Genomic DNA, 19,538 nt, shown 5'->3' on the forward strand with positions numbered 1-19,538 from the left:
TCAACAGGACAGCATAACCGATCAGTGATAATGACCAAGTAATATGAAGTATTTTAACAGAGATGTGGATCCTGTCATGGAAATGCAAACAACCAACAGTCCTAACAGCTTAATCAAAATACTAATAATTTATTAACAATAACTGTCTCCGTAATTTGTTCCAGCTATAAAGTAAGACCCAGTAATGTATAATACAGATGAAATACCCAAATGCTACCATGCTTTTCATCCATTTTATAGACTATCTGATCAAACATCAACATTAACATTCCGGCATCGATTGAATTGTAGCATCTCAAATACCTCAAACTGGGCATCTTCATTAACAGTTCCAATACACTCTTCAAACAATTGCTTTCCCACCACATATACATAGTCGATCTGTATAACTTTGTACCAACAAAATGAAGAAAAATCACAAAAAATCTATGGTATCATAATATGTTGAACAACGAATAGAGAGTTAAAAACTATCGATCACAATGTTGTTAATTAATCAAAAATCTACTGTTAAACCTTAAAGGATCGGGAACTAACTATAGTAACTACAAAATCATTCCACAAACACAGTATTTGAGTTATAGACCATTTGGAAATGGCTATTTAATCTTTCAAAAAATAAGTTTTGCTACTCAATCTTTTATTTTATTTGATCTGGGTCAGTCAACAGTACTTCGTTTATCTTTGGAGGTTTAATTATATACTTTATTCAATTTTTATTACAAAAAATTTATTAAAGTAATTAGTGGTTACCTTAATTTTTAAAATCAAAGCATTGTAAACTGGCTTAAATAAAATAAATTAAAAAATTGGATAGTAAAATTAAAATTTTAAAAGATCCGATAACTTATTTAAAATGATTCATAATTAAATTAAGTATTTTTATCTAAAAATTAAGAAAAAAAAAGTGGGAAAAAAAAAAACCAGGACCTCCTTCAAAACGACCTATAGATGAGGGGTCTCGATATATTTCTTACTAACTTTTTATTTTGTCTTATTCCAAGGTTCCAGAGCCGTTCGTCGCTCTTCTTCGTTTCTCAAATAAAACCCCTCTGGCGCGATTCGATCGAAGAAATAATCGAGATCTCAGTCGGAAAAGATCTTCTTTGAGCCCTCAGGTTGAATTCGAACACTCCTCTCCTCTTCAATTCGTTTGCTTTTTTTTTTGTTCTAATATTCTAAATTATCGGTGCGAATTGGGGCTAGAGTTTGACCCAATTCGACGACCCAAAAAGTCAATTTTGGTCAAGTAGTTTTTTAAATCGGGATAAAATTTTGATGTTCTTGAATTTTGCTTTCGATTTTTTTTTTTTTTTTAAAAAGAGTTTTTAGATATGAAATTTGTGGTTATTAGGGTTTATAGTTCGGTATTCCCATTGATTGCTCTGTGCATGATGATTCTGAATGATATCGAAGTTGTTGATTTAACTAAGAATTTGCTTAAAATGAAAGAAATTTGTTGCTCTTACAAGTTGATTATATCAGTTCGTAGATTATATATATTTTTTTCCTGTTTAAATTCAAAAAATTCTATGCATCTAATTGATGGCATATTTAGATGGTTAATGGTATCTCTTTGTAAGCAGCATTGTGGATTATATGCTGCCGAACAGCTGAATCGATGCGCGCGTAATTGTCCAATTTCGGCTTGAGAGAAAAAAGCAACCAGATTTCATTTTCATCCTCGTGTTAAAAGAAAGATGGCTGAAGTAATTAGTAACCCTGATGCTGGAATGAAACGGCGTCTGCCTGCGTGGATGCTTCAAGCGAAATCAGAGAATGGAGGGAGAAATACGGAAAATGGGAATAAAACAGGTCGCAAATCAGAAACTTTACATGACAATCAGGATGAGGTAAAACCCGCCATCAGAAAGCACAAAAGAAGGATGCCAGAAACAGCAGGCCCTGGCAAATCGGAAATCTTGCAAAAATGCCGAACGAAACAGAGAAATAATGATTCGCGGGCCAAAGATGAAGGTCGGAGTAAAGTTGTCTCCTGTAATACAAAAAATGATGGAGATTCAAGGATGGTTAATGGAAGGGATGCTAAAAAGAAGCGTAAATTGAAGAGAATGATGAGGGAGATGGAAATGGAAACCTCATCACCTGAAAAGAGTGATGATGAAGTCGACCTCTCTGTTGAAGATCTAATGAGCATTGCCGAAGAGGTGATTGGCGTAATTGTTTTCAATATGTCCATCATAATTTCTGAAGTTGTTTATACACTATGATTTTCTTTGTGCGTGATCATATCCCATTGTACTTGTTCTATAATCTGATGCTTGTGTTGTGGTAATTACTTAGCTAAGCTGCGTAAGGTTAGGTTGCCCATGCTAAAATCCTAGCAGAGCCAATGTTGCTGTTTCCAATGATATGACTTGTACTGTAGACCCATTTTGCTTGCGCACTCTGATAATTTACCTTTTATTTATTTTCTACTGTTTTGATGTTTTTCCATTTAGATCATTAAACATGTCAAACGGAAACATATATCACTGCTATGGTCATTTGTTTTGTCACTTGATTACAGTATGTAAATGCTGATAAAGAAAAGCAATGTAAATCATCAACTGCCAAGGAGCCCAATTCAGAAACACGCTCATCAAGTTTGTCGGTTTCCTCTAATACTAACCTAGAAAGACTTGCACAAGATGCTGCATTATCAAAGGCACTATCCAAATGCTCAGTGATCAAATCAAGTTTGTATTTCACTGGTTCTCAAACGAGTGAGGTAAAGAACCCTGTAGATGAACTATGCTCCACAAATATTAGAGCAATGGGAGATCCTGCTCGAGATATGCTGGATTTGTTTCTGGGTCCTCTTCTGAGGGAATCTTCGGTTAAAGAGCAGAAAACTGAGGCAGTTGAAACCCTAAGCGGGCTTACGACCTATGGAATCAATAAACAAGATACATCCCGTGAAGTGCGGAGAGGAGAGGAACCCGTAATGAAAAAGAAGAGCAGCTTGAAGGATAAGGTGGCCCTGTTTCTTGACTAAGCTCAGGACAAGTGCCATGCTTTACAGCCAATGAATAAACTGAACTGGCATGTAAGCTGTGAATATCCTTGCTATGTTAAAGCTGTTACTGGATCTATGCTTTGCACATGTAGGGTTCTGCTGTGGGAAGCTGATCTGGTACGATTCTTGTACTCTTTTGTAAAATAATGCTTATGTTGTGTATTGCTTTGTCAATGATGCTTTATATGGGCTTAGAGTTGACCAAAATTGTAAATTTATTCAAATTTCATTAGCAATAAAATATGAGTTTGATGGTTTGAGCACGCACAATCTCTTTATTTTTACATCAATATATCTTGGCCCTTTTTTTAATTTGATGGAGATATAATATATTAATTGTTGCTAAATTTCATCAAGTTAAATAGTATTCGCATTTGTGTAGCAACTCAGTCTGATGCTTGGATGGATTGGACAAGTTCAATCATTAGTGTATAGTGAATGGGGAAGTGAACTTTAGGGGGGTTTCGATCTATCAATCTATGATCTATCCACCATATCCTATGTAGGTTTGGACACTTTGTTCCAGTAACATTTCCTTTTTCATGTTATCTGCTATTTTAATATCATGTTGTTATTAAATTTTGGGAGCTCTGCGATATGATATCTTGTTTTTAAACTTCTATTGGTTGTTTCCTTTTCCCTCTCCTGGCATTAGAAAATCAAACAACAATGGAATTTTCCTTGATCAGTACTCGTAGATGCACAATCCCCACTTTTCTGCATGTCAAGTACTATGTTACAACTCTAGATTATGAAGTACTATCGCATCTATTACAATCATATGGCCTTCATATAGTAATCTTAATACTTCAGAAAAATATACCATTTGTGTATAGTGTAATAAACTACAGAAGAAATCTTGGGAGGCCAACTTTGTATCCAAATCTCTTAACATCGTCTTGCACTTGCTCCCTGAACTCCCCAAAGGTGAAGTCCTTGTAGAGAGATGGCTTTTTGCAACTCCCTATAGGGGAGTCGTATGATGGGCAGAGGAAATATGCAATGGAGTACCTCTCCCTCTTCTTATTTGCTATCACTTTGTGCTCCACACTCTTGTATGTGTCATTGCTCCATGCCTACACAAACATCACATAACTGCTGCATCAGGCATTTTACTTTTAATATGCTTTCATTTGAACAAATTTTGTCGTGGCCCCTATTGATCGATATCTCCTCGAATGGATGGTAGGATTGTTCTGTATACAGAAAATTCCGTATAAAGGGTTGTAGAAATTTCGCTCCTTCCCAATACCGGGGTTCATGTAGAACTGTTACATCAGAATGAAAATATTTTCTGATAACAACAAGACCACTTTTTCCGGAATCTTGTTGCTATCAATGAAAACATCTCATGGGGCAAGATACTTTTTGTACCACGTACTCGCGAAAAGGATATAAAGTGAATACTTGGTCTAGCTTTTAGAATAACCGTATTTCACTACTGAAATGAGCTTTTGATGGATTACCAAGCGACCATTGATTTTGCTTTTGTCGGCAGCTTTACTCAGGCAATATTTCTGTAGAAGCACTGCTCAAGCATAATTTACTTTTTATTTTCTGCAGATGAGACTTGTAGTGGTTTGTTACTTTTACACAGAAAGTGCACTAATATATCTGTATGAAAACAACTTGTGTGAATCCTAAAGTTCCTTTGACACCTCATTTTCAGGAAACGTGTCGATGAATCTATGAGGGATTGAGAATATATTACCTGGAAGAGATCTCCTATGTTGACAACAAGCACGTCAGGATTTGGCGCGACAGCGACCCATTCGGAATCCTTCATCAGGTGCAATCCGCCGATGTGATCCTGATGCAAGACGGTGAGGAAGTCGCTGTCGGTGTGCGGCATCAGGCCGAAGGTTTCCGGCGCGAAGGGGCACGGAGGGTACCTGTTGAGGCGGAGGAAGCATGTTTTATCGTCGCAGTTCACGGGGAAGCCGTTGCCGGTGTAGCCTAGGTTCTCGGCTAGTACGCCGGCTAGCGTGCGGGCGAGCGCCGACATCGCGGCAGCCAACTTATCCACTGCTACCCTGGAAGAAACAATGGATAAGTATCAGCTTGTCGTGTAACTGGTGTTGGAGTTTAAGGCCTTAGGTTTGTGACCAGGCTATTAAGTTATCAGAAGTGTTGTTTGAATAAAATTATTTTTAAAAAAATTAAAAATAAATTGTTTTTTTTTTATTTTGTGAAAATGTAGAGAGTTGACCTAAACGTTGGATTATGTGGATGACTATTTACTTTCTAAAAGTTTGATTTTCAATTCGACCATTCAAATTGTTCTATCTGTCTTTTTGAAAGTAATTGTCTGCACCAGATGCACTAAGAAATATAGAGAGAGAGAGAGAGAGAGAGAGTCCGGCTACCATGTTATCAATTGCATCGAGTATTTGGTGCTACTAAGTTTTCTGTTGTTAGATTTACTCATTTGATTATTTTCACATGTTAGATTATACTATTCAACAAATCACTCATTCAATTCTAGAGAATCATTATTATTCTGACAGTATATCCTTTTATTCAAGGGTCAAAAATTTAATAACACCTCGAAAACTTAATAACACTAATGACTTGGTGCTATTAATAGTATAATAGGCTAGTTTATATATACTATTGATAGTACGAAATACTTGGTCCCATTCAGTTATTCGCCTATAGATTCACTTCTTAAATCATACTATTTTACCAATTATCCACTAAATTGTAAGAGAAACAATCACTAAAAAAGGAACTACGTATCACACAATTCTACAAAATTTATAGCCGGGGATACTATTAAGAGTATATTAGCCCAACTCTATACATATAAAGAGAGTGAGTATATTAGCCCAACTGCAACTTTTAAAAGCACAAAAATTCAATATATTTGTGATTTTTTAACCACTGTTAAAAATTTTCCAACAATTTAACAACATATAAAAGAAAAAAAAATTGCTCTTTGAACTTAACCACTAGAGTTCAGAAGCCCCTTTTATATTCTGGACACAATAAAAAAACTTCTAACGGTTCCAGAAAAATATAAAGTAGGCCAATCATTTAATATATACATATATATAAAAAAACAAAATCGAACCAATCCAATTTTTCCTCGTAACCAAACCGAATCGCAAACCGGTTTGACCACGGGCATAGAATTTTGAACATATGATTTGTACAGAATGCGCGAGTAACATCACTATCCAATTTTCAGTTCGGTGGCTCGATCGAGGGCCAGTTTGTTTGTACAGTAGTAACTAATTTTTCAGATTGAAAATAACTTTCAGTAGAATTACCCGAGTGAAGAGGAATCTCCGTAACCGTAACCGTAACTGCAGGTCTCATGGGGAATCTTAGCAAGGGAGACATGAAACGCTTCTGACCATAAGAACTGCTTCACGGAAGTAGCCGTTGGATTCCCCCACCTGTACGAGTTATTCAAGACCCCGGAACTCACCTTCGCCTCAAACGGCGCCCCGAACAGCAGCTTCTGCTCCCTCCGCATCTCCGCGAAAGCCCGCGCGCTTATCCCGTGGTTCGCGACCTGGAAGAAGCCCCACTCCGACGCCGCCCTCGCCATCGCGCCCGCGCACGCCCGCCTCGCCTCTCCGCCGCGTCGCAGATCCGCCAAGTCGATCAGCGGGAGCTCGCATTGTTCGGCAACTTCGCCGTCGAAACTGGTGCGCGGAGAAGCGCTTTCGGAGCCGCGGAGAAGTAGAGCTTCGTAGCTCTCTATCAATGGGGGTTCGCACGTGCCCGCTGAGATGTTATTCATGGTTAATTATTAAGTTGCTGAGGTGAAACTATTTTGTGGATGAATATATAATAATGTTCTCTGCATGGCGAGCTAGCTCATTCCAAAACAAAGTGTTAAGTTGTACACTATATATATATATATATGTTAATAGTTAAAACTTAGTTCAATTGTGCGCATGCCGTGACGCAGTGTATATACAAAATTGCTACGTAGATATCCTAACAGAGACATCCACATATATATATATATATATATATATATATTATCTATATTATATATATATATATAGTGAGAGAGAGAGAAAGAGACGAGCTTCTATATTTTTAAAAGTAAGAAGTATTTGCGTTTGTAATTTTTTAATCATCAAGATCGTCTCAAATCTGTACATCACTATATATCATTAATAATATTGTACAAATTTTGAGCTATACGAATTTTGGAATGATCTTACTAATAAATAGTCACAAGCATAAAGAAAAGCACAGTAATAATATATATAGAAATAATACATAATTTATTAAATTTGATCAAATTCATCAAATAAATAATTAAATTTGATCAAATTCAATCAATAATTAATTAAATATGTTTAAGAATTTATATATATATATATATATATATATATATAGCAACTGGTATTTATTTTATTTTATTTTTTGATGCAAGAGAACAATTAGAAGAGTTTATTTAGACATCTATTTTTTTTTTTTATAATTATTATTTATAACATTAAGGAGGGTTTGGGAGGCCCAGAGAGTGACACGTGTCACCCTCCCAAACCCTCCTTTACTCTCTTTCCAACAATATATATATAATATATATATATATATATTTATATATATATATATTATATATTATATATAATATATATTAATTTTTAAAATTTTGATATTTTCAATTCTTAAAGTTTTAAATTTTAAATTTTAAATTCTAAATTCTAAATTTAAATTTTAACTTATAATATTTATTTCTAATTTTGTAACTTCAAATTTAAAATTTTAAATCTCTAAACTCTATAAAATTAATTAATTAATTTTATTAATAAAAATTTAACATATTAGATTTAATTTAAATCACGTAAAATATCGTTGTATAAAAAAATACATAATTTAAATTTCTTCAAATTTTAAAATTTTAAATCTCTAAACTCTATGAAATTAATTAATTAATTTTATTAATAATATGCGTAATAAATAGATAATAAATTTAACATGATAGATTTAATTTAAATCACTTAAAATATCGTTGTATAAAAAATCATAATTTAAATTCAAGTGAAAAATTTTAAAATATAGTGTATATGTATATATATATATTATATATATTAATTTTATTAAGCAATTTATTCTACAAATTTACTTTTCTTCTATCTATTGATTTTTTAAATAATTATTTTGATAGATTTATCTCAAATCCTTCTCATATAAATCTTTATAAAATAAAGTGATGTATAAATTTATTTGGGCATATACCAATTTTAATGACTTTTATTTAAATAGATTTAACTATTAAATTATTTTTATATAATTTTTATTTAATTAATAATTAGACTTATAAAACTATATAAAAATATTAAAAAAATAAAATTTATTGTAAAAATATTTTAGATCCGCAGCATCGCCCGGGTATTTCACTAGTAATACATATAGGAACCTAGCAGGGAATACACAGGACAGTGACACGTGGCTCACGGAGAGCATTGCATTTCGCGGAGGCACCACTTCGTACATGTCACTAGCTAAGCTAGTGGGGGGTTTTACGGTGCTGTGCATAAATTCTTACATGCGACGCATGCATAATGCATTTCACACACATGAAATGAATCCTCCTCAGATCCACCTCACGAGTACTGTAACTACTGTTACATATAGTACTAATCCAATATTGCCACCGACCGTCACCGGCGCAAGTGACAAAAGATTTAGTGGTCGGTATCCGAAGTTTCAAGTTCGAATCTTAATTGTTTCATATTTTCAGTTAAATTTATTTCTAAAAAAATAAACAAAGCAGGTAACATGTTACCTATCTCTCTCAAAAAAAAAAAATCAATATTGCTTTAAAAAAAGAAGAAAAAACTTCAAAAATCTCTCTTGTAGTTTCACACTCTTTTATTTTAGTACCATATAGTTCAAAGTGTATAAAGTTAGTACCATATGGTTTCGCACTTTCTCACTTTAGTATCATATGGTTTAAAGTGTATTAAGTTAGTACTCTATGATTTTATTTTTGTATTAAGTTAATACCTTGTGGTTTTATTTTTGTATCAAGTTAGTGCCCTGTTGTTTTATTTTTCTCTTAATGAAATATTAAACCACAGGGTACTAAAATGAAAAAGTGTGAAACCACAGGGTACTAACTTGATACACTTTAAACTACAGGGTACTAAAGTGAGAAAGTGCAAAACCACAGAATACTAACTTGATACATTTTAAACCACATGGTACTAAAGTGAGAAAGAGCGAAACCACTTAGAAGTTTTCCCAAAAAAAGAACCTATCTCTCTCAAAAAAAAAAAAAAATTCAATATTGCTTTAAAAAAGAAAAATGCTGCATGTTACTAAATATTTACTAGATCATATGATATTTTTTGTCAAAAAAATGTATAAATTGTTTAAGATTTTTAGTATTCAAACAAAAAAAAACTTGATTAATTACACTAACAGCCGAGAACAGGAGCTATTAGAACAGTTCAATGTATATCTTAATTAGGAGCAATTGCTTATATACTTCTGTCCGCTCTTAAAAAACTAATATTAAAAATATCTTTCTTAATTACGTTTCAAGTTTATTTCAAATATATCCTTAGAATTAAATTCTGTTAGTAAACTGTTAGCAATAGTCATTATCTCTTTGAAATTATAATTTTATCCTTTCAAATATACCCTTTTACTACTTTTAAGTTAGCAGTAAAAAGAGTATTTTAATTTGTGGTCTTTCCAAATATATCCTTCTATCATCACCAATCATCATGTTCTACATTAAGAATTTCAGCGACAAATAACTTTTCTTATTTGCCCTTAAGTTAAGAACAAAAGAGGAATTTTAATTTTTTTTTAATTCTAGTAGACATTTAACTCGGGTTTAATCCGAGATATATTTAACGGGTAGTAACTGCAGGAATATTTTTAAATAATGGAGAAACGTATGATGGGTATATTAGAAACAAAAAAAAAAAAGTAAGAATAAATCAAATATTTTTGAATTTTTGAGGGATATATAGACAATTATTAGCCTTAAAATTAAACACATACCAGTAATTAGAATCACGAACGGAATCAAAATTAACTTATAATAGAGCGTCACATTCACAAGACCGACAAGCCCGACTGCGATATAAACTTCACTAACCAAGTCTTAGGTGGTCTAATTTCTCCTCCTGTCTCAGAAACTCTTAATAATCTTATTTCTATTTAGGATTAATTTTTTACGGTAAGTTAAGTATGCACGTAGATAGTAATATTGCTCTGTAGGAAAGTCAAAGAAGAAAAAGAGAAAATTAACCAACCAAGTATAGTGGGCGGCGTTGACCATTTATATTACTTGGGAGAAAAAGTAAAGGTTATTCCATGTGACAATTATGAGATAATATTATTCAATATTTTGCGTATGGAATTGGTTAAAAGAAAGAGATATATGGAGTCCAACTTCGTAAGGAATTGAACTGGACTGTTGAAAAGTAAAAGAATTGTAAACAAATTGAAAAATTATAGATAATTTAGTTTAGTTACGTATATATAGTTATTGCACCTTCATATTTATTTATTTATTGGTGTGCTTTTTTATAGGATGGTGGTTCATTATCATGATCAACTCTTAACACATAAAATGATTGAAATTTTCTCTTTTTTCATGATAATTAGTTATTTCATATAATATCAGAATAAAAGATTCCGAATTAACTTGAATCTCACTTTCAACATAAATTGATTAAAACACTATCTTTTTTGTTTTTTGTTTTTTTTTAACCCAAATTGAGCCTGAGATCGAGAAACTGAGAAGCATAATATCCTGAAATTAATAGCATTTGAATTGTTTTCGCTTGCGTGTTATCTAAAGAACAATTTAATGCAAAATAACTTAAAAATAATTTCGGCATCCCTAGCCAGGATGCATGACTTGAATCTAAGGTGGTTTAGAACACACTCTGCGAGATCGAGCAATGTTACTAGAAATATCAATCTAATAAAATTAAAGTAGGGTGTAATTAATGTGTAATTAATTATATCGGAAATTTAAATTATCAAAAGTAGCATGTTTATCCTTGATTTTTTTCCCCTTACTTTATAACAACTGCGAAGAAAAATAATTTTACGCTTTTTGATTCGACATAAGACGAATAAATAATATAATAATCGCAAAGTTAATGAAATATTGTAACAATAAGAATTATGACATTGGAGACAAATGCATCAAAAGTTGTTCTTTAGTTTTTTGTGAGAGTAACAACCACTTGTGAGGTTAATTTACAGGAAATAATAAACACCTTTTTTTAGGTGGGTAGAAGTTAGGCAGGTTAGGAAAGGATGTTCAAATTTCTCATCTGAGGGAAGGAGCATGTGGTGGGTTGGTCTATTGAAACAAGCTTTATTGTCCCCTTAATGGATTACATGCATTGTGTGTGATGATGCAAACATTTGCTCCTTAGTCAAATTAGGGATAATAAGCTAACATTTTACACTTCTCTTTAGTTTAGGTCAAAAAAAACATTCATCCCAGGTTTCATAGGTTGCTGATGCATGCTAATAGGAATATAATTAATGACCCTTTATTTAAGAGATTGGTGCAATTCTCCAAGGACTTCAAATTCTGGCTTCTCTTCCAATTTGTCGTATGATGATTTTACGTAGTGATGCTTTTCTTGCTGTAAATCTTGTTCTGTATATATGAGCAGAACTTTACACAATGGTCGAAGAGTACTAATCTTATTATCGATTACAGATACCTTATTTGGAACCGAAAAGTCTAGAATACACTAGTTATATATATTGCTGACGTGGCGTCTCTAGCCAATATGATTGTCCCCCTTAAGTTCATCCGCCCCATTATGATTAATAGAAGAATATTTTTATCTCAAAATGAGAGATGTGATTGACTTGTTACAGATAATATGGTACAAGTGTGACATTGTAGACTTCCTCCTTCGGAACAGTACTCCTCATGTACAATTATGTTATGTAAGGCAGAAATGCTTTGCAAATCATTGTAATTTTGAAATTATTTGATTAATGAATATGGCCTGCGTGCTTTCTTTCAAAATAAAATAAAAATAAAGAGGCCCTTAATTATTTTTTATTTTTTAGTTTTAGGTAAAATCTTACCGAACTTATTTGAACTACGAAGCATTTTGAGTTGGCCAACCAACTTTTTAAAATTTTGATTTTAAAATTTGAATGTGTTATTTATTTTTATAGACTTAGTTCGTATATATATTTGATACAATTCTTGCAATTATATATTAATTACAATAAGTAATTAGCTTAAATATTGAAGTCAAAAGCATCGTTGACCGGATCAAATCAAACAAATCAAAAGATTGAGCAATAAAATAAATATTTTAAAAGATTGGGTAGTCAACTCAAAATGTTTCGCAGCTCAGGTAAATTCTGTACGTTTTCACCTATAAGTTTTTTTTTAGGGATTTTCATTTATTAACCCCTAGCTATTATTGAAAATTTTCAAATATGAAATTATCAGAAGTACCCTTCTAAACCCCAATTCTCATTAGTAAATCCTAAAATTTCAGGAATAATTGAAGAATTTTTTTTGAAAATCAATAAGGACATTTTAGTCAATCATGAATATACTAAATATTTTAAAGTTTTGCAGCGTATATTAGATATTATTCCTTTTCTTTTAAGTTGGTAGTGGATTCCTAACTTTGTGATTCACTTATCCAGAACTTTTCCTATATATACATTATTTGAAAAGTTAGGGTTTTCTATCTTTCTAGTAGCTCTAAGATGGGAATGTGAAAGTTTATTCTTTTTTTTTTTTGAGAAAAATGTGAAAGTTTATTCTAAAGTAATGTTCAGAAGTTCTTGCTCTGAAGTAATGTCCAGAAGTTCTCAGCTTTAACTTAAAAAAATAACTTCATAAAAACAAGAAAAGAAAAGAAAAGAAAAGAAAAGCATTGCCTGCTAATCCACTCAGATGGAGCCTAGGGTTTCTGTTGTATATGATTCTATTTTTGTGCACTTGAATTCTGAGTCAATTTTATTTTAAGCACAATGCTACATGTGCTTTTATTAATAAGGTGTAAATCTTATACCCTATTTATTTATTTAAAAATTTCTACTTTTTTTACTAATTTTATCAAATTTTTTTACTACTAAAAAGTAAATTTATATTTATATATTTACAATTGAATGGAGTGTAAGATTTATACTTATAAAATGATGCGCGCCCAGAAAGCATATTTGATTTCATACTTGTGATGAAAATTCGTAGGATGACAGGTGTGTAAATACAAGTTATATATGCATCACATTTAATCATTTATGTTTTCAAAGTAAAATCTATTTATTTGATGTAATGTAATACACTTGTATAAAAATTCATAAATTAACAATTTATTGTCTAGATAGTAGATAGCCCTAGAAATTTTTTCCAAAAAATTGCTAGATTCATAGAAAATAGGGATCTGAAATTTATAATTTTAATATGCAAGCTATTTAATCTTAAACACCATTATTAAATTCTGAAACCATAATTAATTAAACCCTAAATCAAATATAGTAGGATACACTTTATAGGATTTGGTGGTGTAAGAAGGTGAAGAAACACTTGGTGGAGCTAATAATTGATTAATTTCTAGAGAGCCCCATCCTATAAAATAAAATAGAAATAATAAAAAAAATGGGACCCAAGATTTACACGTGCAGTCGGCTAAAAACTTAATGATTTGTATATGAGATTTTAAATTTAAAATCTAATTATTTTATATTTTTAACTAAATTTATTTTTAAAAAATTAATTTAAAAAGTAGCCGATCATGGATCTAATAAATAATCTTAGTCATCAGTTGCAATTTATTGAAGATAGAAAAATAAAAATAAAAATGAAAGCATGACCTTTTTTCTAATAATAATAGTATATAGATAGTGGTGCACATGAGTTTTTATCTTTATAGGTTTAGTTAGTATATTTTATGTGATTATTATAATTATAAATTTATTAAAAAGTTATTAGTTTAAATTTTGAGGTACCACTGATCGACTCAAATCAAACAAATTGAATGGTTTGTTAAAAATCTAAATCTTGAAAGATTAGGCAGCCATTTCAAACTAGTTCATAGTTCGGATATGTTCTATACGTTTTACCAAATTTAAATTTAATATCATAGAGAGAGAGAGAGACTCTAAGATCTAGAAACAGAAGCTCTAATCAGTAGCTTCTAACTATGTTATAGAAAGAAGGGTTAATTGCATACAGCTCTATATCAATATATCGAATAGCAAATATATTTTTATAAAGTTTAACTTTTTATTTTTATTCCTACAAAAGTTCTGTGATATTCGTATTTGCCCCTCTGCTTTGTTACCCAAAAGTATTTTATCCAATAATATAGGAGGGATAAAATGATCAATTTAACTCATTCACTAATCAGGTTTAAGTATTTTACTCATAGTTAATTATATTTTTTTAATGGATCTTAACAGCAGTGATATATTTAAAAACGGTAGGACTTTTGTAGGGACAAATAAAAAACTGAACTTTGTAGGAATATACTTACTATTCGATAAAGGAAGCTGCATGCAATTAACCCTAGAAAGAAAGTATTAATTAAGTGACCTGATTTTGATACTATAATAACATATATTGAGCAGGCTTAAGCCACATTGAGAAGGAAAAAATACAAGATCAAGAAGAAGAATACACGAAGAACACTATTTTTCGACAAAACAAAAATATTATTAATCAACTCTACAAGCTAATTATATTAACCAAATACCACGTCTATATATATATAGTTGATGCCTAAATCCTAGTACAATTGAATATAATAAATTTTAATATATTTCTAAACCTACTCAGTCCAGAAACAACTAAATAATCTGGCTCAAAATAGAAAGAAAAACAAAATTTTTCAAAAATAATTTAAAATGCAAAACTGAGGTCAAAACAGTTGAATCTGAGCTCCAAGCTCATCCAGAACGGCATTGCAGTTCGACGCATAGATCTCGAAAAGTGTTTTTCACGTTGAAATTTCACACTGATATCGAACACTGGAGCAAAAAATTATGACATTTTAAAGATTTTTCATACCAGTTATAAAAATTACCGAAGTCAATAAAATTTTCGAATCAGCTAGTTAATTAAGGCACATATTTTCTAAAAACTCTAAACCTAAATTGACCACACATTATGTGAGATGATACTATGGTCAACAATTAGGTGGCGAAATACATATTAGCAGATATCATAAATTGGCGAACAAGGTTTTACGTACACGGAACATGCAGAATGATGGGATGCTGCATTTTGATTTTGTAGTAGTGCTTCGGATGATGGTGAAAGATGTTTTGGATTGTTATTATTCCATAGTGCAGGGTCCGCGCTTCGCAGCGAATATATACTATTTCAATCAGTTAAAATATATAATTATTAAAATTTAAGATTAAAAAATTATAACTAAATAAAAAAATTATAAAACAGTATTATGTACGTTAATAAAAAATAACTTTTTAATTAATATTTTCTTAATTTTTGAATAGTTACATTATTCTAACAACTTTATTTAAAAATTATTCAAAGTTAATAGTTTTGAAAACCTTTTTATAAATAACTTTTTTTTTAACTAAAAAGTTAAAATTAGGGAACTTATTTCAAAATGCTAAAAAGGCGAAGATGTCTTTACCTTGTTAAACTTGATTGAAAAAACATATATCTACATGCATATCTTATTAACATTCTATATACCACAATATATGTATACATATACACCCGGCGCACATATACACTCGGTGTAGAGAATACTTAATTTAATGCACTCATAGTTTTAAGAGAAAAAAAAAATCTTTTTTTACACCTAGTATATATTAATGTTTCATACATCGTACAGTATATTAAATAATTAATAAAATATTTAATAATTAGTTATTAAAAAAAATAAATACTTAAATAATTTATTATATAATATATTTTATATTTGATAACATAATTTATAGTGGATGTACGTATATTTAAAAACAGTAGTGCAAGACTCCAATCCAGCCTTTCTAAAGTGTGGCATAACCATTAAAATTTAATTTTCTATCTATTTTATAATCCTAATTGTCTAATAGATCCAGCTTCATTCATTCTAGAAAAAATAACTCTCTCTCTCTCTCTCTCTCTATATATATATATATGTAAATGGTCAATAATAATATTATTAATAATTAAAATTATTAATACATAATATGATATATACATATACGTATTAATGATATTTAATTAAGCAATTTGATAACAATATTTGTTTTAAAAAATATTTGGAACCATTCATTCATTATTAATTAGATAATTTTATAAAATTATAAATATGAAAATAAGAGATAATATATTAAAAAAAAAACTGAAAAAAATAGTAGCCACTACAGTAAAAATATAAGAATCAAAAAGATAAAAAAATTATAAAAATAAAAAATTATATTTATAGCAACGGTAAAAGTTGAGAATTAAAATATCATATGTCTTATATATAGTTCGAGTCAGAAATTACGACTAATAAAAATTTGGTGACTAAAGCGTTACACGTCAAAAACACTGAAAAGAAAAGATTTTTCATAAAAATTCTTTTTTTTTCCCCTCACACTTATAATCTAATAAGGAACCAAACTTCAGCGATTCAATTAAGCATAATGCTTGGACTAAAGAACAATCTTTGACTCAAAAGCTTCATGGCATAGATGATCAAAAGCACTCGTCAAAGTACATAAACCAGATAGAAATCCAACAACAAGACTACTACTACTACTAAAACCCAAACAAACTTAAGCTTATTCAAACTTAAGAGCTAGCTCATGAAGCAGAAGCAGCAGAAGAACAGCAGCAGCCAGCAAGCTATAGCTAGCAGAATTTGCGGCAGAAGCAGCGGCGGTGGATGCCTTCAGTCTTGCAGAGGCCGTCGGGGAAGCCCTCGGTCTGGCAGACGTTGGCGCAGTTGCTGCCGCGCACGCACATCCCCTTGAACCTGTGGCTCTGCGACTCGCAGTGCCGCGCCTCCGCCACCATCACCATCCCACCCATCTCTTCGTTCGTACATTCATTCATTCATTCATTCACACAAACAACATTAATTTATAAAATCAAAAATTTAAAATAAATATTAAAAGAAAGAATTAAAATATATACAAACCCCACGGTCAACTCAATCTAACTCTATAATTCTACTGAAAAATATAATTATATAGAGTCTGGCTACTATACTTTTTTAAGTATTGGCTTTTTTATACCTATAAGTTTTCGGCCCTTAGGTTTATTCTATTGATTATTTTCACCCGTTAGATCGTATTATTCAACCAACTACCCACTCAACCCTAAAAGACCATTATCATTCTAAATGGGGACCACCATCATCCTAACAACACATCCCAACAATCAATGGTTAAAAATTTATGAGTATAAGAAGGTCTATACTTATAAGAGTATAATAGTCCTAGCCGATTATATATATATAGAGAGAGAGAGAGAGTCCGGCTATTATATTCTTATAAATACGATCGCCTTCGTACTCATAAATCAGTTTCGATGATAGAGTTTCTGAATCGACGATGTATATCGTTAAATGTTATTTAGAGCATTTAAAACTTCTAAAAATCAAATTTTATAATTTTTCGATATTATTTATCTTACGATAAAAAATTCACAAAATTAATAATTTTTAACGACCGGTATGAGATACTTGCTAGCTTAACGGTGTAAAAGAATCGGAAATAGATTAAATTTTTGATAAAAAATTCTATTCACTACCTAGATAAATATTAATAACTCCGATCTTAAGTTGAAGAATCCGATTTTGATCGTTAATTTTATACCCGCTTGATTGACTTTATTATGATTTCGAAAAATTATAAAATTTATTTTTTAGAAGTTTCAAATATTTTATATCATATTTAATGAAGTGTATCGTCGATTCAGAAGTTCCACCATCGAAAACAACTTATGAGTACGAAGGATTAATACTATATTTATAAGAATATAGTAACCCTACTAATATAATATAGTATTTTTCTATTAAAAAAATAATCTATAATAAGAAAGAGAGAGAGAGAGAGAGAAGGGTAAAAAAGAAAAGCAAACCAGTGGTGACGAGAAGCAACACGAAGAAGAAAAAGAAGGGAAGCTTTTGGCGAGAGAACTCCATTGCAACAAAAACACACAAATAAGTAATTTTTTTTCTTTTTTTTTAAAAAATAAGCTAGTGAACGTAGAAGTGATAGTTGATTATATGTGTGCACGAGCATATGTAGACTATGTAGTGTGGATTTATATAGAGGATTCGGAGCTTTTTCCTCTCAATACAAATTTGCTTTGATACACGTGCAATAAAAATATAATCCATCACGGATTCATTTATTTTATTAGCCACCATTTGGTTCGGGATTAAGTAAAAACTTGTTATTTCAGGGATAGAGTTAAGTTCAAGATTAAAATGGGGTTATAGTAATTTTATATTTGGTTGAGAATTGGGTTTAGTTCAGATATAGATAAAATAATGTTTGGTTGAAATAGGTGGAATAAGAAGAATAGTGAGTAAAATAATATTTTATTTGGTTAGAGTAGTAGGGTCAGGTGGGATTAGCTAAAAGGGTTAGCTAACCCCACCCCCGAATTGAGTGTTTGAGAATAACTTCAGAGTTAAGAGAGTATTCCACCCCTGACCTCGAACCAAATGGGTGCTTTGGGTTGCTGTGTAATTATTTTTTCTCCTACCCCTTTGCATCGGGAATCGTGCGAGATTTGTACCGTAGTACAGGAATACATGTGGCCACGTACTACTGTTCGGAATTTGTGTGGTGTGAGTGGGACAATGTTCGAATTTTGTGTGCGTTTTTTTTAAAAAAAAAAATTTCTTTCTTTTTTTTTAAGGTGTCAGTGGATATTGGACGGTTCAGATTGAAAGACACGGGTCAGAGATGTCCATACCGTGCAATAATTTATTTTGTTTTTTTTTATTCTTTTAATATTTTTTTATTTATTTACTGCAATTTAATTTCCGGTGATGGGATGGAGAGCCACCGCCCACGCGCCCGTACGATCGAGCAGAGTTTTTTTTTTTTTTTGGCGTTTATTTTTTGTTTTTCGTGCGTCTCGTGGAACACGAGATCGTGAATCCCCTTTTTGTTTTTTTTTATTTATTCAATATTTTAATAAATTTTTAATTATTTAATTTAAGTCAGTTAATAATATTTTAATAATTTTAAATTTTAAATATATTATTTATTTTTTAAATTTAGTTAGCTTAAATTTTAAAGTTAAAATACTGTTAATTGATTCAAATTAAATAAATTAAAAAACTACATATATAATAATATTAAAATTTTGGAAGATCTGATAGTCAATTTATAATAATTTATATTTTAGATAAGATTTGTATTTTGAACCTTTTTAACACTCAAGAGTAAAATTTTGATGACTCAGTAATCTACAGTACAGAAAAATAAAAAAAAATTATACCCTCTTAATATTTATGTAATTTATTATTTTATTCACACCATTATTGTGGTATGAAAATATGATATTTTAACATCTTTATAACTTAGATATGTATCAAATAGTAAATTTAGATTGGAAAGTTATTTA

General features: G+C 30.8%; 3 protein-coding genes across 4 annotated transcripts; 1 reads left to right on the forward strand and 2 right to left on the reverse strand.

The window, feature by feature from the left end:
- Window positions 990-5,203, forward strand: LOC109714405. 2 transcript variants are annotated; one of them, XR_002217361.1, is made up of 4 exons: window positions 990-1,118; window positions 1,587-2,168; window positions 2,531-3,136; window positions 4,689-5,203. XR_002217361.1 is itself a non-coding variant. In XM_020239017.1 (3 exons), exons 2-3 carry the CDS (start codon window positions 1,701-1,703, stop codon window positions 2,996-2,998), a joined length of 936 nt encoding a protein of 311 aa, XP_020094606.1. In that variant the 5' UTR covers window positions 990-1,118; window positions 1,587-1,700; the 3' UTR covers window positions 2,999-3,282. The 2 variants fall into 2 exon arrangements, 1 of the variants encoding a protein (XP_020094606.1); XM_020239017.1 differs by lacking the exon at window positions 4,689-5,203 and having other exon boundaries at window positions 2,531-3,282.
- On the reverse strand, window positions 3,529-6,834 carry LOC109714062 (gibberellin 2-beta-dioxygenase 8-like). Its single transcript, XM_020238469.1, has 3 exons — window positions 6,292-6,834; window positions 4,731-5,052; window positions 3,529-4,095 (listed from the first exon to the last, which is right to left on the reverse strand). The coding sequence occupies exons 1-3, from the start codon at window positions 6,768-6,770 to the stop codon at window positions 3,865-3,867; spliced, it is 1,032 nt and encodes a 343-aa protein (XP_020094058.1). The 5' UTR covers window positions 6,771-6,834; the 3' UTR covers window positions 3,529-3,864.
- On the reverse strand, window positions 16,557-18,179 carry LOC109714387 (defensin Ec-AMP-D1-like). The gene is made up of 2 exons (XM_020238990.1): window positions 18,036-18,179; window positions 16,557-16,984 (listed from the first exon to the last, which is right to left on the reverse strand). The coding sequence occupies exons 1-2, from the start codon at window positions 18,097-18,099 to the stop codon at window positions 16,803-16,805; spliced, it is 246 nt and encodes an 81-aa protein (XP_020094579.1). The 5' UTR covers window positions 18,100-18,179; the 3' UTR covers window positions 16,557-16,802.

This window comes from Ananas comosus, linkage group 8 (genome assembly GCF_001540865.1).
Source record: "Ananas comosus cultivar F153 linkage group 8, ASM154086v1, whole genome shotgun sequence".
In the NCBI taxonomy this organism is placed as follows: Eukaryota; Viridiplantae; Streptophyta; class Magnoliopsida; order Poales; family Bromeliaceae; genus Ananas; species Ananas comosus.

Coding starts and splice junctions, on each gene's coding strand:
- LOC109714405 (XM_020239017.1), top strand. CDS start 1,701: ATGGCTGAAGTAATTAGTAACCCTGATGCTGGAATGAAACGGCGTCTG. Junction 2,169..2,530: donor TAATGAGCATTGCCGAAGAG/GTGATTGGCGTA, acceptor ACTTGATTACAG/TATGTAAATGCTGATAAAGA.
- LOC109714062 (XM_020238469.1), bottom strand. CDS start 6,770: ATGAATAACATCTCAGCGGGCACGTGCGAACCCCCATTGATAGAGAGC. Junction 5,053..6,291: donor GGAGATTCCTCTTCACTCGG/GTAATTCTACTG, acceptor TGTTTCTTCCAG/GGTAGCAGTGGATAAGTTGG. Junction 4,096..4,730: donor ACATAGGAGATCTCTTCCAG/GTAATATATTCT, acceptor ATGTTTGTGTAG/GCATGGAGCAATGACACATA.
- LOC109714387 (XM_020238990.1), bottom strand. CDS start 18,099: ATGGAGTTCTCTCGCCAAAAGCTTCCCTTCTTTTTCTTCTTCGTGTTG. Junction 16,985..18,035: donor GTTGCTTCTCGTCACCACTG/GTTTGCTTTTCT, acceptor GTACGAACGAAG/AGATGGGTGGGATGGTGATG.